Consider the following 24,838-nt stretch of genomic DNA (forward strand, 5'->3'; position numbering starts at 1 on the left):
CACATTTGTAAATATTATTTTCCACTTGTTACCATTGCGAGTCTATTTTTATGCAGCTCTGCGTGATTTTGTGGTTACAATTCAGGCTAATACACTACCAGAGGTGAAATAAGCACACAGATATTGTACTTGAGTAAAAGTAGAAGTACTCAGGTCTTGTACTTGAGTAAAAGTAGAAGTACTCAGATCTTGTACTTGAGTAAAAGTAGAAGTACCAGAGTGTAGGAATACTCTGTTACAGTAAAAGTCCTGCATTCAAAATGTTCCTCAAGTAAAAGTAGAAAAGTATTCTCATCAAAATATAGTGAAAGTAGCGACAGTAAAAGTAGTCATTGTGCAGATTGGTCCATTGCAGAATAATATATATGATATGCTTTATAATGATTGATCATGAAAGTGTTATCAAAGGTGCAGCTAGTTTGAATGGCTTTGTATACTGCAGGGTAGCTTGTGGATTTACTCCAGGTGGAACTAAATTTCTGATTCAACACTTGATTAGATTTCACATCATTCATCCACATCTGTGAAGTAACTAAAGGTATTAAATACATGTAGTTGAGTAAAAGTACACCATTCACCTCTGAACTGTAGTGGAGTAGAAGTATAAAGTATCTTTAAATGGAATAACTCAAGTACAGTACAAGTACCTCAAAATTGTACTTAAGTACAGAACTTGAGTAAATGTACTTAGTTACTTTACACCTATGTGAGTACTTTAGATGTTACATACTCTTTTTGTATGCTGATACTTCTGTACTATGATAGTATAAAGTGTATTTCTATACTCTGTTACAGTCGTAAAACAGTACTGCTACACTTTGTCTACATCTCAATATTTTGTATAACCACTGGTAAAAGAAACACAGGTGGAACAAAAATCTATCTATTTTGCAATAATGAAATGTGAATGTATTTCACTTTTCCTGTTTTTCAAATCACATCACTTTCTTGCCGCAGCAGGTGTTACAACACAGCTCGTAGAAAAACAGCAGATTTATTTTGGGACATACACACACGGCTGATTTCCACACTCCGAAAACCCAGGGCCACGCTGCTTTTTGTGGCAACACAAACGTTTGCACTTCTTCTGTGCCCTTTCTGTGCATCTGCCCCCCCTCCACAGACACACTTCCTCCAAACAGCCAGGAATAGGGGTGCATGTGCTATTTTGGGACTGCGGTTTGCGTAGCCATCTCATCGCAGTTCAGAGGCTTCAGAGAGGCATCACACGTCTTAGTTTCACTCCTTTGAGTCTATTCATCCACTTAATCTGTAGGGTTAAAAATAACTTCTTCAAGAGACTTCCCTAGGCAAGCAAAGAGATGCAGATAAACAACAAACAATTAACAAAGTGCTTCAGTAAAATACAAGAAAAAAAAGTTAAAAGAAGAATAAAGTATGAGTTTTTATTGCCTCAGCTTTGCACATGAATCAAAATAAAATACTTTTTTTAACTGCAGGGGAAATCGTTTTTTTGTTACAGTTGCTCCATTTTAAATGAGAAAATCTAATAATTCTATTTATTTACCTAAGAAGTGACAGTAAGAATATGCAATAAAATAAAAATATAGATATTTAAATAAAAGAAATATTTTAAAGTAAAATGTCCCACAAAAAAAAGAGAAATATATATATTTATTTAAACCTAAAAATAACCTGCATCTGGGTCCTTCGCATGGGACCATTTGTCACATGGCACCCCCTCTGTCTCCCCCTTTGAACACTATCACCTCAATAATGTCACTGGTTGCCATTGCACGGTTTAAAAGGGTTTTGGCTGCTGATGGAGAACTGAGCACATGCTTCCTATTATAATCTAAACCAGCGTCACCACAAAAGAGAAGAAAAAACTGATCCAGTAACATGATGAAGCTCAGAGTCAGATTGGTGCTGTTGCTGTCTTGTAGCTGGACTAAAACGGTTGTTATATAAGATTAATGTCGTGTCAGATCTGCTGCAGACACATTTTACCACATTTTAAAACTTGGTGTCCAACATGTGTCTTCTGGAATCTGGACAGAAGGCCAAGTCGCTGGTGACTAATAACAGCCCGCCTCATTTCAACTCCACTACCCTCACACACCCTGGAGTTTCCATCTTGTCTTTTACATTTTTGGTTAAGGAAAGCAGCTTCACTTTTCCTCTCGGTCTAAATAAGTGCGCAATAATTTATTTTAAATGACCGAACGCTACTGAGCTGATATAAAGCTGCAGTTACAGCAACATATTTCATATCGTGCGTTTGGTGGATTTTAGCGCCAGAGCAGGATCCAAAGAAAATAGGCATTTTATTATAGAAGCAGCTGGATGCTTCTGGTGTTGATGACTCATCCCTTTTTTCCTGCTTTTTGTGAATTTTTTCAGCAGGGTGGGAGAGCTGGGGCGCAGACACAGAGTCTCATTGATGCGAGTGTTTGTTTGGCAGCATGTGTATCCTAGCCACAAACCCACTCTCTCGCTCACACACGGATGGAATATGTTTACTCATTTAGCTTCTCCTTCTTCTTCTCTCAGTTCCGACGATAAAGACGGAGCCGCACGACGACTACGACGGCCCTCTGGTGCATCAAAAGCCATATTTCCCCTCACAGGTCATGACCCCCATGGTGACCTCTGACCTCAGGCCGTGCGTGGTGGGCGGGGCTTACTCTGTCAGCCAGCAAAGATTGGCAGCCAAGCCCTCGTCCCTGCCTCCCTCCTCCTCCCCGAGCCCCAAACTGCAAGACCTGTCGCCCCCGCCTTTCTCCAAGTGCCTCCCTGGGGGTCCAGCTCACCAGCCCCCGGGCCAACAGTCCCCCGTCCCCCACGTCTCCATCATCCAGGAGACCCCCGGGCGCTACCAGCCCCCCATCCTCTACCCTCCCAGCAGTTGCTCCTCCTCCTCCTCCTCTTCCTCCTCCTCCTCCCCTCCCACCTCGCAGGCCTCCACCCCGACTGACGGCCCTTTCTCTCCGGCCCTGTGCTTGACCCCCGCCCCCCAGCCGGGGAGTGGCAACACCAGCCCGGCAGCGCAGCAGCACCCCAAGGTGCCACAGAGGGGGCGAGGCTCGCTGCAGGAGGACGGCAGCCCCCCCCCGCTGGCTGTCAGCATCAAACAGGAACCACAGGAGCTGGACCAGATGTACCTCGATGATGGTCAGTGAAATTATTTTTGATCAATAAACAAATGTAAGCCTTAGTTTCTAACACGGTGCTCAAAATGATAAATCAAACTACCCACTTAATAAATAAACAAAACTGTTTTATGGCCTCCAGCACAAATTGATCATAATATAAGTCCTGAGATATTTGATCAATATCATGCAGTATGACTCACCAATCACTTTGCAGGGAGTTGAAACTTAGATCCACATTTGGGATACTCCTACTATATTTATGGTTGATGGTTGATTACATGAGAACATTGATTCTCTAGCTGGTTAGCATAGTTTAGCATAAACAGGGAAAACAGCTCCTGGCTCAATCTCAAGGTAAGAACATCCCCCTAATAACACATCTAAAGCTCACAGATCAACACATTAGTGGTTAACCTGTACAGTCTTATAAAGGGTACGAAAAACAGTATGGGTTATCAGCAGGGTATCTAACGTTTATCAAAAATTAAAGATAAATATTTACACAAAATATACAAGGTACAGTACAGTATAAGTACAGTTAAAAATAAAATACTGGGATAAATAAAATATATGCTGTAATGGAATTTATGGTGGAGAAAAAGTGTTACTTAGAGAGAGTTAGGGTTTATGATATTAACAAGATTTGCTCAGTTGATGTGCAGTAATATAATCCATAGTGTCTCTATACTGTATGGAGGGGGTAAGTGGGGTTTCTAGACAGGTAGCAGATGGTAAGAAACACAATTTCAACTCATTTGACCTGAGAAGGCGGATTACAGTAGATGATAATGCCGTTAAACTGGAAACAGAATTCAGCCAAGATAGTTATACTCTTCAGTAAGTGTTTCTGTTGGATAGCACGCTCACTTGTCTTTATTGTGAAACCATGATAGTACTGTTTGTGTCAGTTACAGGCCACTGTGGGAGGAGTAGATTTATGTGAAAGTGAAACTGTACCAAAAGGTTTATCACTGCTGTTGGGTGTCTTGAATTCCATTTCTTTACGAATTCTATATCTTTTGTGGTACTACTTTCCCCTTAGAGCTTTCTTCGTCTGTATTTCTGAGGTTATTGCCTGAAAGGAACCTGGTGGTCTAGTGTTTGATATATCTGGCTTCAGACCCTGCAACGAGACAAGCCTGCCTGAAGCTCCCTGATCATGAATTCAGTTTTTTGTGAGCCCCTATTCATCTCACAGAACCAACATTATGATCTCACTGCTCTGGCCCTCTCTCTCACCGCTGAGGCTCTGCGCTGAAATAAATTGGATAAATGATCTTCCTCAGGGTAAGAAGAAACAGTCCTTGGCTGTGTGTCCTGTAGAGAAAAGGAGTGCAGTGGATGAAGCAACCCTAACCAGCAGCTATCAGTGGAGGAGCGGGGGGGCTTTGATCCGTCACCAGAGTCTGGCCCGGCTTCCTGGGGACGGAGAGTGAGTTGTTGGGCCGCAGACTGCAGACTGTTCCCATGCCACTTCCTGTGAACAGTCTGGGTAAATACATTAGCACTTGTTAGCCCCGTCTGCGGGGGGATTTGGCCGGCTCGAGCCACAGATTTGATTATATCCTAACCGGTGCTCACGGCTATTCAGGGGTTTATTGGTTAAACCAGGTGTAATTAAAGTAAATACATCTCTTAGGAACGTGTTCCACAAAAGTTGGATACATGGTTCCCTTTGGCTCCTTCAGCTCCTTAGAATCTCGCAAATTTGAGGAAAGAAACAAAGGCCTTGAACGTTTTGGAACAAAGTCATAAATAGGCTATTAAAAAAACTTTGAAATTAAGTTTTCTGCAAGAATAGACATTTTATTTCTTCTGATCTTTTTCAAGACTGCTTATCCAGTATTGCTGCAGTACCTTTTATTGATCTATGTCTTGAAATATGTAATGTTAGGCTTTAGAATCTCAGGCAATTTGTCCTTGAATAGTCCTTAAATGTCATGCCTGGGAATGTGGTGGGAACCGTGTTTATAGTATGCGATGCTACCATAACGTAAATGGATGTTGAGGAGCTGAGCCCCAACTACATTTGTTTTCATTGGCAAACTGATGGAAGTTTTACTTAATGTGGCTTCTAACTTCATTAAAACTTTCGGCAGAGTTTGAAACCACTTTATGATTCCTGGCCTCACTCCGGTGCGGTGTTGCAGTCATTTGAAGTTGGCCCTGCTCAATATACATGTTATCTAAGCCTTTTCGGAGGCACTGACTATCTATAAACATAGAATCATGTTTATGAGATTTAATTGGAGTTATTCCAGAATACAAGATTTATCATTAGCATTATTTTATTTAATGTAGTGCATTCTCAAGAACCAAGCAAGGAGCTATATTTTGGAGAATCCGGTGTAGCTAGCAGATATGTGCCCATCACTTCCTTTTCCGTGGGTCTGTCCAATGAACAAGTTATGACGCTAAAATGAAGTTAGAGTTGCAAAAAAACATATACAAGAGGATTTTTTCAGAAGAAGCCAAGTCACAAGATAACGTTCCTCTAAAAAAACATAAAAAGTGATTGTCAGACGATATCCGATGAGTTCAGAGATTGCATTTTCGCCAATGAATTCCACCTTCTGCTTTTCACATCCACTGTCTATCTGCATTTAGCCATAGCTTGCTCCAACATGATTGGTCAACTCGAACAACAAATGCACTTCAGAAAACTTCTAGTACCAGCATCTTGTTGCTTTTGCCTTCAGAACACAATTTGACGCAAATAAAGTACCTTGAATGCATGACTGTTTAACCACTTATCTTGTGAAGTAGCCGTAATAAACTTCAATTATTAATGAATATGATATTCAAGTCCCACTTGAGCTTTGTTGTTGCCCTTGGTAATCAGAGCTGTTATCTTTTCCTGTTTGTGCAGCCCTTTTGATAATTTAGGATCTTCTTCTGTTTCACGTTTCTAACCCCATCCCTTGGGAGCCTACAAACTGTCTGCTCGTGGAAAGTCTGACTCCCTGTCTGGCCTCAGAGCGGAGGTTTAGGCTGCAGGGTGCTCAGTCTGAAGTCCAGCGCTGCTGAGGCTGCCAGAGATGAGGTCCGGCCACGCTGCCATAAAACTTGCTGACTTCAGAGGATTGCACGCTTCCCTCTGGCTCAGAGAGTCTGGAGGAGGGGGCCAAAGCCATACGTTCTGCTGCACAGTAGTGTGCCGGAGACTTTAGTCAGCGGTGAGGTAACACGAGCAAAATGTGCATTCTGAAGTCAAGTCTGAGCCAAAGAACATTACGATAGGCTTTTTTATGGCTTGTTGTGGCCTTGTTAGATGTCAGAACGGTACGATTGATGAGCAGAGACTTCACAGGATCATAGGAAAGGTATTTGGGAGTACATTTGTGGGAAGGCTCTGCCTGAAACTGATCATTATAAGGAAAACTCATATAGTTCCTCAAATAACTTACAGCCAAAACGTGCAAAAAGAAGCTATAGTTAGCATTAGCATTAGTATTTTTGGAGGAAATATTGTACTGGTTTACTGCATCTGCTATGTGTTCCGAGTTAGTTATAGTTGCATTTCTAAATAAATGACTGGCCATGAAAAAAAAACACAAGTATGATATAATGCCATGCAACACTGCGTGTGCGTGGGAGAGAAACTCGCTCTGGAGAGAACTTTGGGATTTGAGCCTCTGCAGACCATTTACATGCACTAAAACCTATATAAAACACTACCCCCAAAAGCATAGCAGGGCCTCTTTAACTGACACATGGATACAATAGAGAAAACTGATAATATAACACAATAATATCATTGACATTGGTGCAAGAGTTGGAAAGTGTACAGTATGTCAATGACACATTGTTCACAAAACTTGTTTTTTTACCACATTGAGCTTTCTGTCTTTCTTCGAGCCTGAAAGAACATTTTTATTATAGCCATAATTCGCTTCTCCATTTCTATTATTCTTTTTTCTTGAAGTCTACAACATTTCCAAAGAGCAATTGTCCTCAGACATTTTCGCTTTAAATAATAATAATACCTGGTTTAAGGAGGAACTTGGCAGAGTGTGTGGTGAACTTCAGATCTGCAGTAACCCAGTAGGAGCCTCATTATGAGGCCAAGAACATCTCGTGGCTTGTGGTCAGGAATTGACGTGGCGCTAAACAGGGAGGGGAGCCTGGGTTTCTCCTCTCCTCCTCAGCTTTTTTCTCTCATTGTCTCAGCTCCTGTCCCTGATGTTCACAGCGGTGTTGTGTTGTTAGCGGCCGGATCACATTGACGCGCTCGGGCCCTTAATGAGGTAAACAGTGGTGTCCTGATAACTGTTCGGGAGTTCCTCGTGTTGGGGGTTTTCTTGGTCTCAGAGCCTGTATCAGTCAGCTGCAGCTGCTGTGGAGCTCCATGGGACAGGAAACCAGTTCTTGGATTGTTTCATATCAAACCTTCCAGGAACTTCCTTAACTGTAAAGTCTAATGAATAACTTACCAACATCAGAGTGCTCATATTAAATTAAAAGCCATGTGTTCTGTTTAATCAGAGATGTTTGTAGGGTTATGTCTCATTAAAGGGGCTCTATTTTCTACATTTTCAGGTGTATATCAGTATGTAGTGTCTCTACTTTAAAGAGTCCTCTCCTGCTGATGTTCAGGTGTATATCAGTATGTAGTGTCTCTACTTTAAAGAGTCCTCTCCTGCTGATGTTCAGGTGTATATCAGTATGTAGTGTCTCTACTTTAAAGAGTCCTCTCCTGCTGATGTTCAGGTGTATATCAGTATGTAGTGTCTCTACTTTAAAGAGTCCTCTCCTGCTGATGTTCAGGTGTATATCAGTATGTAGTGTCTCTACTTTAAAGAGTCCTCTCCTGCTGATGTTCAGGTGTATATCAGTATGTAGTGTCTCTACTTTAAAGATTTCAGTGTATATCAGTATGTAGGTCTCTACTTTAAAGAGTCCTCTCCTGCTGATGTTCAGGTGTATATCAGTTTGTAGTGTCTCTACTTTAAAGAGTCCTCTCCTGCTGATGTTCAGGTGTATATCAGTATGTAGTGTCTCTACTTTAAAGAGTCCTCTCCTGCTGATGTTCAGTGCCTGTGCTGCAGCACCTCTTTTCACCCTCTGTCTGAAACCAGAGCCTAGTCTGCTCTGATTGGTTAGCTGGCCGGCTCCGTTGCGATTGGTCAACCACTTAGAGATGTCCTGCTCCTTAGCCTATCAAGGAGGATTGTAGCCTTTGCAGACTATTTACATGTTCAAAAAATTACATAACAAAAAATAATTATTTAAGTATGAAATATATATATATATATTGTTAAAGTAATGTATATGCCATCTTTTAATTCCTAATATGTTTTCCATTCAGCCTATAAAATAGTATACAGTAAGTAGCGTTTCTTCTACTTTAACATGTTATCAATAATCACAGTTCAGTTTATTAGTTTCATAGAATCTTTTGTTTAATTGTTGTATTTGCAATCTCTCCTCACTTTCCATGTAGCAGAGGTTCTGGGGCTTTCAATCAGGTCACATGGTCTTCCTCAACTGATGGAGGGTTAGGGTCGTAGATCAAATGAGTTTTTTTCCATGTTGCTTAAAAATTGAAGTGTATTATTGACCTTAGAAACAGCAGTTGATCAAACATATCACTCATGTATTAGACTTGTAGTCATTAATAAATCATATCAATCATAAATGAGAAATCCTGTAGAGAAATATTGAACATTTGTAAAACAACTGAGCACTCAATATGTTTTTATGTAGCCCAAAACTGCAAATGACCCATTTGTCTCCGGGGGCTTTACATTGTGTGCAGCATACAAGCCCTCTGTCCTTAGACCCCTGCAGCATACAAGGACAAACTCCCTAGAAACCACACAAATAACGGATCACTCTCCCGGGACAGACAGACGGGGTAATACATCTACAATATAGAACTGTCCAAATGTTTGAAAAGATCATCTGTATAGAAAAAGAAAATGGATCCAATTGAATGTCAACAATCTTCCAGGTTCTGCTATCATGTGATATGATGGAAACCTGTAGAATAGTTACCAAATTAACCTTGAATTTAGTCTTTTTAAAACTATATTTATCAAATTTTCTTCAATTTAAAATGACTTTTTGTACAATAATAGGTATCCTTTAGGTACAGTTTGAAGAGTACTGTAAGAAAATGTTGTTTCCTTGAATTCAAAGCAAATCTTTTGGGTTTCTTCTGGATGCTAGCCCAGAGGTCAGGTGGTGTTAGCATGTTTGATCCTCTCTGTCGCTCCACTGTGTGTGACGCAGATCCATGTGACCGCATGACACAGATGTCACTCTAGTGCTGGGACTATTTTTAGGACTTTGTTGTAAACACACTTAGAAATCAATAGATCGACTTTTTTCAATTAGATCCTCCAGTTCAAATGTGGCGGCACAATGAAAAGTGGGCCATGGCAACAGACACGTAAACAGTAAATGTTGTGGCGTTAAAGATAACAGTGTTACTGCGTGGCCTTTCTTTGTTTCAGGTCACGATAAACTGCTGAATTCTACCTTTTATTCTTTCATTATCACGTGAAGGCTATTCTACAACATATGGATACTATGATCCATAATGAAACAGATCTGAAAGCCATAATTCTTCTATGATTTTGAGAGCTACCGTCAGGTGATGCTGAGGTCTGATGTCTTCATGTTCTAGATTTACAGTCCACGTCCTGGCTCGATGTGCGCATAGAGAAGTGGTTTTAATAACGTCCCCTTGAGGATTTTTAACTCAAAGATGATATCCTTCCACCTCCAGATGCGCAGAAGGTCAAAGCCAGATCAAATAGAGGAGAGGAGGTCAGTCAGTTCAGTCTGGGCCGGGAAGAGCACACATGGCAGCCCAACGACCCGCTGTAGGAGGGTGGAGATGAGGTTAGACTGCTTATTTATTCTGGTTCAACTATGTCTTCTTGGTGATATTGGTCATATACTTGCATTCACATGGCTTCTGGCAGCAGTGTCCTTCTGATGAGCTAGTTCAGAAAACATGTAGCATTACCATAAACACAGAAATATGAACCATTGTAATCCTTGTGCTTAACGGAGTTTCTCTTGATTCTGCTCAAACTGTAGCTTAAAGCTAAAGGAGAGTTTAGGTTGTATTCATTCAGGTTCATTCTCTTTCTGCTGTACTCTAACAGATGGGTCCAGCCAATAATCCATGATGAATATTACACAGCTAAATAAGGGTCAAAACAAGTGACTTTGCATGTTTTAGCCCATTGCCTATAAAACCAAATCAAATAGACAACTTTTATTTTTCAAGGTGTTTTTTTTCTACATTCATTTTTATTATACAGGCAATGTCAACTTGTAAAGCTCTTGTCTGAAATCTTTCAATAGTCAGAAATGCTCATGTCAGCCATCATTTTAACAAGAAGTCAAAACTATTCTGTGTTTTGCAACATTTGCAAAAATATCTCAGAGTATATATACTGTCTACAGCAATACAAACATTTTATTTGACTATGTACACAACAATATTTACTATTCTAAGGCTGCTGTTACCTTAACCAATTTCAAACTGTAGCTTAAGGAGGGTGTAGGTTTAATTTAGTCCTTAGTTTACTACATTTGGGTTAAACCATTTATCCATGATATATATTACACAGCCAAAATGAACATCAAAACCAGTGGCTTTGCATATTCTATCTGATTGCCTATGAAAGACAAAAAAACATGAGCAAACCAAGCTTTTAAGTAGTATTGTACCTTCTGTTTTAGTATACAAGAAAAAAACAACTTGCAAAAACTTGAAACTACTCATATCATTTTTTAATCAAAGCTCTATTTTTGTAGGATGAAGAAAACAGCCACAAGCAGAGAATGTTCTGTCTTGCAAAGGAGTCAATGGATATCTCTTTGTTTCACTCATTAAACCAGAAGATGCTGTTCACAGCAATACAGAAAATCAATGTCTAAATGTAAGAGCTATTAAAGTGGAGATTTCTGACTTACAGGTTAATATGGTTTAAGTCACTCTTATATCAAAATTGACATGAAAATCGGTCTTTTGCCTGTAGTTTCTAGCCTCGAGAATAAACTTTTAATCAGGGATGATGAGGCATTTTTTAGCCCTCTCCTGAATCAACAGGAAGTGATTGAGAGCACCTGAATATAAATTGACAAGTACCTTCCACCCTGCCAGGTTCTTCACAAAGACATAATGCTGTGAATCTCACCCTGTCTTCATAGTCGCATAATAGCTTCAACGTGTTTCTGTCACACAGTCATGCGAGATCCCCGCTGCACTTTATCAAACCTCTCTAGAGATCTTCCTGTTGCTTTATAAATAGCCGTCAATCGGCCAGCCAAACACATTAAGTTCATGTCTAGACGAGTGTAACGTATCGCTCTGCGCCGGCTGATTTGTTGTTGTGCGGCCACACTTTCACTTTGTGTCACTTTGACCTCCTCCGGAGTTATTTTTTTGAGGTAACAATGACACACTTGGATGTTTTGTTTTCCTTCCCCATGGCAGCCTCCTCCACTTTTCACGAGGCACGTACACCCCGTCATCTTTTTTCGTAATAGGAAGCGAGTGGTATTTCTGGTAGGAAGCTGCTGTGCCAGTGCAGGGTCACTGAGGGAAAGGCTGCTGATGAAATTAAACACAAATCAAAAAAGGAGTATTTCCATTGTGTGGAGGGAAATCTCAGGTTTCCAAAGCCGCGTCCAGTCAGAGGGAATTCCTTCCTCGGCCCTGCTGGCTCCGGTTCTCAGAGGCCGGATCCAGCCAGGGGTGTTCCCCCTTCCTCTCGCATTTCTCATCCCTGTGAGAGCTGAAACGGGCCTGATCTGAGCCTGGAGGCTGATTAGAGAGGCAGGAAATGTGCAGACTATCTCTAAGAGTAATAAATAAGCTCACAGATAAGAACTGTTTTAAAAAATGAGCCTGCTGAATCCCATTAAGTGTGTAAAGAAAACATGATGTCTCCTTTTTCTCTTGTCAGTACGTGATATTTTGTATTTGTCATGGTTAGGCTTCAGTTATTCTGCTCTGTTGCTCTTGGATCCCTGCTCTTCCCCCATCCGTCAGCTAGAGAGCACAGCTGATAAAAACTGATAAACAAGTGCACCTGGATGCTTTAGGGACAGCAGGAGGTTGCATCATCTCTCTTGATACAACAAAAAAAGGTCTGGGGAAATCAGATAAACACTGATTCTATTAGGTTGGCTCAGAGGAGTAACAGTCTACAGAGCTCAGAGCGTGAGGCATGCTACTTTAAAGCTATCCTTAAAATACATATGTTTGTATTACAATCAAAGAAATCTTTAATATTTCAGGTTATGGTTTTTTGTGTTACGTTTTGTAACTTTAATGTTTTTCTTCTGACTCACCATTGATCTGATAATCTGATAAACCCACTGTACATTAGCTGCTCGCTAGCAAATGGCTAACCGACAAAGTTAGCGACTAGTTGGTTATGAAAGTCGAAAATGTATCAACTCAAGAACAACATGTGTCCCCCAAAACAGGAATAAAAGGAGAGTAATCATTGGACTTTGGTTTATTTGGTCAGAAACTTCAAACAAATGCTAATGTTCCTCCCTTTCTGCTATATGTGTAAATTAGTATCTTTGCTAACATACAAAATCAGCATCAGGTTACACGTTTAATTACAGCTTCTTTTTTTTCATCCAAAGTAAAAGATGTTTTTTTTATTCAACATATTTCTGATGGTGATGGTCTATCCCTTTTTAATACATATTGAACCTTTTTTCAGTTTAAAAGGCTCAAAATAGTTTGAATATGAAATATGCAATCTATATGACTACAATTCAAAACTCCTGGCTTTCCTTGATCATAATGAACACACGCCAGGAGATATACATTTAAGCAATAGCTCACGACAGGCCGTGGTATATGCTCATTATATCACAGCTAAGGGGCGTGGTTCGGCCCGACGCGAAGACCCAACGGTATACTGTGTGTATATCAGTATGTAGTGTCTCTACTGTAGACATGTCTCTATGCTTTAATGTTCAAAAAGCTCTTTATTGTTCTCATACTGTCTGTGCTGCAGCACCTCTTTTCAGCCTCTGTCTAGTAACTTACAATTCTACCCGTGGTATACGCTCAGTATATCACGGCTAAGAACCAATCAGATTGCTTGATTTGACTTGTCCGTTTTATAAATACATACACATGTGCCCAAAATATATATATATATATATATATATAGGCACACTCAATAATTATATGTCAAAAAAAGATAGTAAGGATATATATATAAAAAATAAACATCTGACTATTATGTGGTTTGACAATTTAGACAATGTAAACTAAAACTGAATTTAAACATCAGGCACTATAATTAAAAAAGTCAGTGACTTGTAGTATATGAATGTATGTCTATAGCCTATCTTGTATTGAGTGTTGATTAATCAAAACATATGTATCTGGGTCTGCATGAGGCTTCCTAATAGATTGTATTAGATGTCTGATGCCTTTTCTTGAGAAAATACACAACACTTGTTCAAAGCTTGTTGTGTTTCTTAAAAATCAATGCAATATTAAGTTGCTTAAGCTGAAAGCTGGTTGAAAAAAAACACAGCTTAAGTTTGGAAAAAAAATATTGTGTTCATGTCAACCTATCACCAGCTGGAGGTTAATTGAGAACAACTTTTTTTAAGGCCTTAAAAGATTTGTAATGCTACATTTACTGTACATGCTTAAACCCAGCATGGGGAGGTCATAATTACTCACCATCCTTTCCTCTCTTTTCATCCACAGTCAATGAGATCATCAGGAACGACCTGTCGAGCATCACCGTCCACAGCCACGCGTAGTTTCCCACGAAACTGACACGGGAAACAAAAATAAAGGGAAACACCAAATAATATTTGACATTGTGCTTTTCATGCTTGGACTACAGTGTGCTGGAAGCATCAAAAGGAAATGGAAAGAGAACAAATGTAAATGTCCAGATGACCAGGGTCCAACGTGTGCCTTGTTTTTCTTACATAATTATGCCTTTACTCAGAAATTAGCACACGACTGACTTTTTTTGTACATTGAGTATAGCAACCAAACCCGCCACCCCACAGCAACGTATGCTTTAGAGGACCAAAACATTTTGAAATGTCTTTTTTGCTGCAGTTTGTAAATGATTCAGTGCCTATGAGTTACGTTATTTGTATATACAGTATCTGCCATGCTTCAGTTTGCATATCTGGCTTTACAGAGGGACAATTTAAAAGAGAAGTGCCTTTTTGACTGGAAAGATGTGGCCTTAGTTTGGCGACACATGTTGAGAACAATTTATAAAGATAATGTTACTTTTCGTGAATGTCGCGACAAATGGTAATCGTAAAGTAATATTAAATGATGAAAGAAAGTTTAACAGTAGCACAAATAGAGACAAGCCACCAAAAGCCATATTGGTCGTACTCGACCAGGAGAAGCTGTAGCAATGGAACACCACAGTGTATTGATTAAAGGTTACGTTTTATTCGTCATATTTTCAACTTTACATTTTTTCTTTCGAAAGCTGCATCATTTCACTTTAAATTATATTTGGTTTGCATTATTTGATTGTAAAAATGAGGTTAAGGTTAACACAATTGAATACATTTTGTGTATTTAAAACCAACAATTAGCACTTAACCACTACACCTGTGGTATGGTTTTAATTGTAGTTTATACAGTTACTGTCATTTAATTCACTTAATAACAATTTCCTGGTTAAATAAATTGTGTGTAGTCAAAGAATATTGAGTTATTTTTACATTTTGACTTAAAAACAACATGATCTCTGGAGAAAATGTTTTTAAAGTTTGACTTTTCCCTGGAAGCTATGCAATCTGCCTGTAGTCTCTCAAATACATCTCTAATCCAAAGAATAATTAACAATACACTGCAATACGAATATATAAATACTTTAAGGTTTTTGTATTTTCATATGTATTCTTGTAGCATGTGCTCTGTTTATTCATGTTAATCTTACAGCCTCTTTTACATGGTTATCTACTTAATGTGGTTTACCTACTCATTTGTTTGTACTCTTGTAGTAAAACTTAATGGGCTTACACACTTAGTTTCAAGTTTTTATATGTATTTATGAGTCTTAATCCTTGTAACTGAAGCCATACTGATACGTTTACGGAGGGGGTTATTGTAAGTCTACAACTCGTCATTCTGCTTTGTGACCTATTTTGTGTATTTGTCAATAAATAAGCGTCATCTCTTATATCTGAATAATCTGTTTCATATGTAGAGAGAACATAAAACCAATCAATATATACTTTGCGTTGGGGATGTAGATTATTCTGGAAAGCACAAATAGAGAAAATAAGCTAGTTATTATTCAGGAAAAAAACCATGATTGGCTTCATCAGTCATTTCTTAAAATAAATTCTAAGCATTGTGGAGGGTCAAAAGACCCCAATCCAAAACATTTCCAATTGGACCAAAAGCCCATTTGCCCAACTACCCATTTTCCTGAAAACAAATGTCCATTAGTCTGACCCATCACTGTACATCAATCCAAAAAATGTCCCATTCGACCAAAAATGTCATTTGTTCCACTTCCAATAATACTGAAAATAAAAACCCATATTCCAATGGCACATTATTTGACCCCAATCTAAAAAACAATCCAACTGGAACTGCCCATTTCCCTGAAAACAAACTTACATTTTTCTGATGGCCTATTAATATATCGCTATCCAAAAATGGTCCCATTGGTCTGATGCTCCATTTGTGCAACTGACCAATATAGTAAAAACATAAAACCCATGTGACAATGGCCCATTATTAGACCCAATTTTTTTTTTTAAAGCCCCGTTGGTTCATAACCATATTTGTCCGTCTGCCCGTTATCCTGAAAAAAAACAGCCATTATTCTGATGGTGCATTCCCATTATCCAAATGCAAATGTAAATAATTTCGATGGGCCATTACTTGACCACAAACCAAAAAAGTGTCCCGAAGATGCAATGTGCAACTGCCTTTTAGAATGTACACAAAAACCAGTATCCCTATGGCCCATTATTTGACCCCAGACAAAAGAACTGACCCATTGGAACGAAAGCCCATTTATCCAACTGCCCATCGTCCTGAAAACAAAGGTCCATTATTTCAATGGCCCATTAATGGACCCCAATCTAATAAAAAGGTGTAAGTACATTTTTCCTACAAACTCTCTCTGCAACAAACATAAGCACATGGCTATTTAAGCAGAAGGACATCATCAACTTTTTTCTTTCAATGCCTGGTAGTCAAGATTGGGGTATGAATATATAACAATCGTTTATTTAAAAAAGCACAAATAAGCAAACACAGAGGCGCCGGGAGGCTCACATGGGGAGTGTGTGAGAGAAATGAGAGAGGGGGGAGAATCTCAAAGGCCTACTCAAGCATCACTGGGCCCAAGTGGATCTCATCAGCCAATGCCAGCCCCACTCTTATTATACATCCATGCCCCCCCCCCCCAGTGGAACCTGCATCATGATCTAACATGATGTAGGCCTATGTATCAACCACCGATTTCAGAATTTTAATCCATTTCATTTTTACCCAAATACAGAAACAGACAATGATAATAACAAACAAATATCCATTTGTTCTTGTGGAAATACCTTCTGCGGGCAGAGTCCTAGCTGCACGGCAGGAGTTTATGTCAAAGGCCTATACCAGTGGTTTTGCATGTTGCATATAGCATACAAAGCAAGGTAAGAGTCAGCTTTCTAATGTTCTTATCATTCAAAAAAGCACATCAAACGCTGAATGAACAAATACCTGATACATCTTACACTATAGGGTGCTTTCAAAGTTTAAGTCGACAAGGTATAGTAGTTATTCACACTAAGTTATTGAAACTCTAAACATTGAATACAATTTTGTATAAAAGTGTGCTGGATGTTTAAGTCCCTCCTTGAGAATTCTGAATCCTGCTGTTGCACAGTCAATGTTATTCAAACACACATGAGAAAGATCACTGAGAAGACTCTGTAAAAGTGCTACAAATAAAGAACCTGCTTTACATAACTATCTCACAAACCTTTTTATGATGTGATCCTGGTTGTTCTCCTCACTGGTGGAGGTTGTGTTGCAGGGCACACTGACACCCTGTGGTCTGCAGGGGTCCTGCTGGATTGTTACACATTGAATGGTTCAGAGCTGACAAACACAGGTTTTTTGATTTATTTCTCTACACTGTATTATGTCACAGCCGAGACAGAGACGCGTGCTGTTATGGAAATCATGGCGTGACGGGATCACAGTTTGTTGGTTTTGCCTGTCTGCCCCGCACCTGTCATAACTCCATTAGGAAAATCAGCTGTGATTTTTACTGTCAGTCAACTATTTCGCAGGTCATTCATTGGTAACTGGAGAGAAGCTGCTGAACACACCTGGTAAGCTCTGTCTTCATAAGTCTTAAATGTAAACTTCTTTCTAATTTTATGATTTATTGACAGCTAAAAGTAACTGAAGATGGTTAATATCTAATCTTAATTTCAATGTTTGCTATATACGCTATTATTTCGTTACAGAGACCAAACGCTTTTATTATTGGAAAAAAATCCTGTAAAGTATTTTAATATACAAAAGTGTATTTTATCAAGTCTCTTGTAAAATCTTCCTTTTAAAAACAAAGAAATGTGTTAGTACATTGATGTTATTCTTACGCTTTTTTTACTGAAATGAAGGATAAAGTAAAAATGTATTTGGTCTTGTTCATGATAGTAAATACATTTTACTCCTGTGAAAACGTTGTATTTAGAGGCATTAAGAATGTTGTTCTCCCTATTTTGTTCCTTTTATTATTTTATGTTAAAAAATAAACACACAGCCATTTTCAGTTTTTAACATCCATCAGCAGCTTCTTTCTAATGTTTTTCTTTAGCTCTGGGAATATCTCTGGTGACATGGGGGGGCCCTTCAGCAATATCTCAGGTAATCATTTCCATCCAAATACGTTATTTGGAGAATCACAGATTTCAATTTATATCACTATGGTTGTTTTTTTACTTCACATTTTTGAAAATGTATCACTTAATTATTTAGTCACAGGCTGCTGCCATTCCCAACTGGGTTTATTTCAAACCACTGCAGCAAAATGCACCTTAGAACCTGTACGTTTGAGCTTAACGTTGCTAAAATATTGAAGGAAACAATACTGCAATGTAAATCAGTTGATGTTATGCATAGTCAATGTGTATCAGCCTCAAGTTTAATTCAGTCAGACAAGTCACGTGTTTCTTTAACATGTTTATTAGAAGCAGCATATAGTTGAGTTTGGCGTCTAGGCTCGGGCCTCATCACTCCACAGATATACATAGCATGATGAGTGATGATTAAATAACTAACCCCCAGAGCCTACAGGTGGAAGCTGGGGTGGAAGCTGGGGTGGTGGTGGGGCAGGCAAGCAGCAGCGACGTGGAAGTAGCTGCAGCAATAGCAGCAGCAAGCAATGCATAGAGAGATCTGGCAGGTTAAATAGAGCGGCATATTAAGGAGACTCTGTTTGGTTGGTTGTAGAGTGGCAAGGGGCGTTATGTATGAATGCAGCATAAGTGCTCGAGTTGACTGCCTGAACTAGCTCGCAGGCTTCGCCCCATTAGATTATTCAGTTTCTAAAGGTTCAGTGCAAAAGGGATGGTGGGATTTGGATAGTTTAAAAGTCTAGGATGAAGATAATATGGCCACAAATCAAATCAATGTCAAGCTTTACAGGCCGAAAAATGGTATTGCATTCATATTTATTAGGTTAAATCTTTTTTTATAATTGATCCGATTTAACTCTATTTCCTTTGTAAACCATGTCCAGTGTTCTATATGAATACATATTTGGTACATAAATCATTTTGTTGGTTGAACAGATACAGATAATGTTGTCCTTGTATACCTCTGGTCACAGGCAACTCCACCAAAGATGACTTCCCTTGTGAGCTCGGAGAATTTCATCTCGTGCTTCTCGGTCTGATTGACATCGTGTGTCTTCTCATTGGACAGCCAGTGATCGTCAAACTTCTGTGGGTCACCGTCACATCCAGGAAGACTTCCTCCATCCTAAACTGTAATTTAGCTCTCTTCCACAACATGCAGTACCTGATTTCCATCTTGCATTTATGTGTCCTTAATTTTCTGCCAAAACAGCATCAACACGTCCTCTATTTTTTGTTTGTGTATGTACTAATCGGAGGGCCAATGAGTTTGACTTTTATTTGCCTGGAGAGGTATGTTGCTGTCATTCACCCCACATCCTATCCTCTGCTCAAGAAGTACAGATACAGGGAGATTTGTTCTGCCACAGTGTGGTGCTTTTCTGTGCCCACTGCTCTGGCCAGAGTTTTCTCTTTAAATAATGTCTTCCATTCCCAAGACGAAGTTATAGAAATGATTCCTTACGTCGTGATGATGGTGATGATTCCAATAATAGTGTGGTGCAGCTTCCACACTGTGAATGTGCTGAGGAGGTCCGGTCCGGGGAGAGACCAGCTGCATCCGGCCAAGAAGAGAGCCTTTAAAACGATCTGTGCCACTTCCTCCATCGCCCTGTTCTTTTACATTGTAGTTACTTCAACGCAATGGTATAAGACGGTTAATGAAGAAAAGCATCATTGTATAGTTATGCCTATATGTTTAGTGTTGCTGTCTGCTGCAAGTGTTGTGCATCCAGTGTTTCATCTCCACACTCAAAGGAAGCTGTTTCCCTTCTTTAAGTGTGAACAGAAAGCCACTTGATTTTTATTTCATCTTGACCTCAAACAGGCTGATATACCTGCATGCAACTCATCTGTGTTCTTAAAAAAAATTAAACTTTTTATTGAAGACATTATCTAACAGACTTTTAAAGAGGACATTAAGCTCATTTTCAGTTTCATATTTTGTATTTAGTTCACACAGGTCTTTTTATTTTCTCATACTGCAGCATCTTTTTTCAATCTCTGTCTGAAACCAGAGCTCAGTCTGCTCTGATAGGCTAGCCAGCTAACCAATCACGTACAATGTCTTGGAGCGCTAGCCAATAGAAGCGCAAGTGATTAATAGTTATGTCATTATGCTACGTAAGTAAACAAAGGAGTCCAATGGAGGCGTTTCAGGCGACCCCCCAGGAAGAGCGCCAAAGCAAATATGGCACTCTTCTGTAACGCAATTTGGGCCCAAAAAGACTTTCACAGTGAAGAGACCACTTTTAATCAATATATTCATTTCATAGCTAAATGAACTTCCCAGAACACTTTCACAGCCCTTATTTTAAATGATTAGGGTCTAAAGGTTTGTTAAATGATGAGACGAGAGAGGGAGATCAGAGGCTGTACTTCAGAAAAATGATGTGCACATTGTATATCCTTTTTAAAATCTACAGTCGCACCATTTTGAGCTTCACGCGCCACAGAGCAACTCTGATAGGAATGAACGAGGCCCTGCCTAAGTCGCTGTATACAGGTTTTTGTTATATATATTCATGGTTTTAGGCAGGGCGATAGTGTTTGGGGGAGACACTTAGACTCTTCTTGATTTGAATATACTAAATATGATGATCATTATGTCTGCCTTCATACCTTTGTATACCGTCAATCTGTGTGTGGCTGTTTCTCATGTTTTGACCACAAGAAAACACTAAGGGTAGACACGGGCTGCCACCTGACTATTTAACAATGTGTGTTTTTCATGTAATCCACCGAAATATGATCCATTTAGTAATATTGAAATGATATATTTATACTGTTATGTCGTCTCAATAAATATGATTAAAGCACATGTAGAATGGGCCTGCTTGATTATTATCATTTGTTTCAATATATGTCTTTTTTGTTGTTATTATTGTACCAGATGTTTTGTAACAGATATTGTTAAATTTTATCACACTACCCGGTTGACCAGAAAACGGAAATGACACTTTAGACCAAATAAACTGTCAGTCCATATGCTCGAAAAATAAGACCAGTAGGCTACATACAAATGAGTATAATGTAAAGCTTGGAATAGCAATTATGCTTTTTATTAAAAGTTCTTAAAAACTAAAATTGAGAATTTCCCCATGCTTATTTCTTAATTCAATGTGATCAATTGTAGAACTACTACAAGTATTCCTATTTTATTGTTTTCTATGTATTTTACTCCACTAGATTTCAGAGGCAGAAATTGTACTTTTTTCTCCATTACATTTGTCTAATAGTTTTAGTTACTTTACAAAATACAAAACATTGTCTTCCACTTCCTGTCCGATGTTTTTTCAGATTGGGTAATAAAGTAAGTTAGTACGTTTAGTTATTTAAGTTGTATGAGTACATTTTTACACTTTATTTGCATTAAGTTGAATGCATATTATTAGGGTTTGAAAGTGAGCATCTTCAGTACATCTGAAAACGTTTCCTCTTGTCTACGGCAGCATAATCAAGGCATAACTAATTTAGGCTTGCTTTGCATGCATCGGCCACAGTACTTAAATGGGAAATTCAGATGTTTCAAAGTAGGTCGATCATGTTAATAAAAAGGGGAAAAAAGCGTTTAGAGATTGCCTCTATTGAATATCTTGGATCCAATAAGCATGTGTCTTTACCGAATCCGCCTCCAGTCTCTTCTCATCACTTCTTCATTCAGGGGCATTTTGTGTTGCATGGGTCCCCTGATGAGAAGAAGTTGTACACGTTGACCACTGGAATCATGGTGACAGCCCCCAGTAGAGAGCCCAGTTGCACCCCCGCTCCACACCACACCAGGGCGCTGTGGCCCTCGTCGCGCAGGATCAAACCGATGATCACCTTCACATAGGACAGAGTGAGGATAAACAGGATCCAGGCCAACACCTGTGGAGGGAAAACAGAGGTGAGTTAGAAACCTAACAAAATAGTCTTTGTATGCCCATGTGGTTTCTTAGTTAGAAAGCGTGACTCACCATGATGACCCCCCCTGAGGTTTCATTAACCAACAGTGGGCATGGGCTCAGCACTGCCATAGCCATTATATACACTCCAACTCCACTTCCTGTCACTGTGAGCGCTCCCATCAACAGCAGGGATCTGAAACCACACATTGGAAATGTTATGAAATGTCACAGATCTAAATTAAAAAGGACAAGCTCATTGTCTTAAAATGGTTTTTTTTTAAAGTTGAAATAATTACAATTACTGTCTCTAAAAAAAATGAAGATAGGGTTTGACGTGTAGAGCTGAACATTATTAGTATCCAGTGGAAAGTATTTTGATAATTTATCAATCGTTTTATTTATTTATTTATTTAATCGTTTATTTGGCAGGGACAATGCACAGTAATGAACACTTACAACATTCAAATGTATCAAGCGTAATAGTGCCAGATTTAGCTTTGAGCTAGTTTCCATCCACAGTCCCTCACATTAGTGATTTAGTAAGAAATATTTGCAATTTCCTGCTTTTCAGATATACTGTCTTTTGGGTTTTAGACTATTGGCTGTACATTGGGCTCACGGAACCTGTGCAAAACTATTCATTGATTAACAAAACAAATATATATAAAGGCAGGTTAATCATCAATACAAATAGTTAAAATTAAGGTTGTCAGAGAATTACATATTATTCCTTTTTTCACCTTCTCATCCAAACAATTGAATTATTCTATCGGGTTGTGTACACAAAGTCTGCTATCATTTATTTTACATGATTTTTCTTAATACCAGAGATCTGACCAACGCTATGACAATATTTCAGTCTTTTTTCAATAACAATCTGTTTCCTTGGTACGGAACACATTTTTAAAATAAAATATAATCCATTATATGCATTTTGCACTGAAACCTTATTAAATATATCTTATACATATAATCACATACATTTTCTTTTAAATCATATTAAAGTTGAACACAATATGTCCACATTTAAAAAACATATATACTATAAACATAAAGTATTTTTGCTATTTTTAGTACTTTCTTTGAAATACAGTGTAAAAGCTGTCCAGATTGAAAACAAAAGATAATTTTGTGATTTTGAGCAATGCAATGAATTTATTTGGTTTATTTATTTTTTTAAGTATGAAAGAGCATACTGACCTTATAGGGAAGAACATTGCGATCAAGCAGGCGAGAGGGTTTGCCACAGCAGCCATGGTGGCAGACAGGTGATAGGCGTTGTTTCCGTACGGCAGGCAGGAGTAGGACTGCACCGAGGGGAGCACCACGTTGGTCAGAGCGTTGACCCAGGCCAGGACCACAAAGATATAAACCACCTGCGCCCAGCTGTAGGACCCTGCCCCGAAGCCGCTCCTACGCTTCGTGTTTTCGGGTCTCAATGGATCCATCATGCGCTTCTCCTCCGCCCACTTCCTGTTCCTCTGAGATTTCTCCTTCACTCGACCATCGGGGTGCTCCCTGGCCACAGATGGGTGGTAGTTTAGCATCAGGAACGCCAGCAGGCACACCAGCATCATGGCACTGAGGAAGAAGAAAAACACCTCCGCTGAGAAGTTAGCTGGCTGGTACTCGGCCCGGAGGTCAAGGGTCACAGAGCTGGAGGAGTTCATGGTGTGGTTCAGAGACTGAGTGCTGTTTATGCAGTGGACCACTCCCACCCCCTGGATCAGAGCCACCAGAGCAGGCAGCAGGCCGCTCACCCCCTCCCCGATGTAGTACGTGGTCAGGTACTGAGTCTTCAGGTGCATCATGAAGGGCAGGAAGGTGACGGAGGAAGTACAGTCTACAGTCGCCAGGAAGAAGGTCAGGACCAGGAGGGCTACACTGCGAGAAACCCCCCCCACAACGACGGTCTCCTTCCAGAAGAATCCCATCAGGAAGGTCGCCACGGTGCCCACCCCGATGATCAGATATATGACGGCTGCTTCGTTCAGGGCGCCGGGCCGGAAGCGGTGCATCAGGGTGACGAAGAGAGGCCCGATGTTGGCCATCTGGATGAGGACGGAGAGGTACGAGGGCAGGTACCAACCCTCCGGGATCTGGGGCACGATCAGGGGCAGCTCCACCCACAGGCCGTTGATAGAGACCCAGGAGCCCATCCCGAACAAACACGCCAACAGGTGTGTGAGGAGGGACATGTTGGAGGTGTGTTACTGAGAAGAAGGGAAGAAGGAAAGGAAGGAAATGCAACTTTTCACATTAGTTTCACCCCAAACTATCAAGTACAAGCAAAAAAAATAGGACTTAAGAGCACAACCAGGCAAAAAGGTCATTAGTCAAGCGTTTAATCCAAAAGGTAAAAATAAAACAGGCAATGATCAAAAAATGTACTGACTGGAAGTAACGAAAAACAACCAACTAAGTTGGCGGAAAACTACTAAAGAAGCAACAAAAAAACAACCAACTAGGTTGGTACAAATGCTAAGCAGCTAGAACAATAGCTTACGTCAGGAGAGTAACATGGAGCACTTTCTGCTATACAGAAAAGACGAACTGGCACTGACCAAGGAAACAGCACAGACTAAATACACAGGTGAGGAGTGATCATTAGGGACAGCTGAGGCTCATTGAGGCCAGGCAGGTGATTAACAGGGAGCAAAAATACACAGGTGAGGGAGTGAGGCGATCAGCCAGGGCCAGGATGTGACAGTACCCCCCCCCTCAACGACCGGCACCGGACGGTCCAGGCTCATCTGGATGATGCCTGTGGAAATCCCGGATGAGGTCTGGGTCGACAATGTCCTTTGAAGATACCCATTCCCTCTCCTCAGGACCATAGCCCTCCCAATCCACCAGATACTGGCGTCCACGACCCCGCCGGCGAGCCGCCAAGAATAAACTGGCCCTCCATCGATGAACCGGGGGGGCGGTGGGGGTCTGGAGGCAGGGACCAGAGGGCTCTCT

The 24,838-nt window shown here is 39.9% G+C and overlaps 2 protein-coding genes across 2 annotated transcripts in view; one reads left to right on the forward strand and one right to left on the reverse strand.

Moving 5' to 3' along the window:
- Positions 1–15,286, forward strand: part of nfatc1 (nuclear factor of activated T cells 1) — a 45,386-nt gene extending 30,100 nt beyond the window's left edge. Inside the window, exons 9-10 of the mRNA XM_010772553.1 lie at positions 2,515–3,135; positions 13,831–15,286. Coding sequence (XP_010770855.1) covers positions 2,515–3,135; positions 13,831–13,886 — 677 coding nt within the window. The 3' untranslated portion in view covers positions 13,887–15,286. The remainder of the gene's footprint in view (positions 1–2,514; positions 3,136–13,830) is intronic.
- A 5,301-nt stretch (positions 15,287–20,587) lies between these two features.
- LOC104946678 (riboflavin transporter 2-like) lies at positions 20,588–24,577 on the reverse strand. Its single transcript, XM_010772554.1, has 4 exons — positions 24,381–24,577; positions 23,075–24,087; positions 21,944–22,067; positions 20,588–21,854 (listed from the first exon to the last, which is right to left on the reverse strand). Exons 2-4 carry the CDS (start codon positions 24,070–24,072, stop codon positions 21,645–21,647), a joined length of 1,332 nt encoding a protein of 443 aa, XP_010770856.1. The 5' UTR covers positions 24,073–24,087; positions 24,381–24,577; the 3' UTR covers positions 20,588–21,644.
- Positions 24,578–24,838: the final 261 nt, after the last annotated feature.

This window comes from Notothenia coriiceps, unplaced genomic scaffold, assembly GCF_000735185.1.
Source record: "Notothenia coriiceps isolate Sejong01 unplaced genomic scaffold, NC01 NC01_scaffold00011333, whole genome shotgun sequence".
Taxonomy (NCBI): Eukaryota; Metazoa; Chordata; class Actinopteri; order Perciformes; family Nototheniidae; genus Notothenia; species Notothenia coriiceps.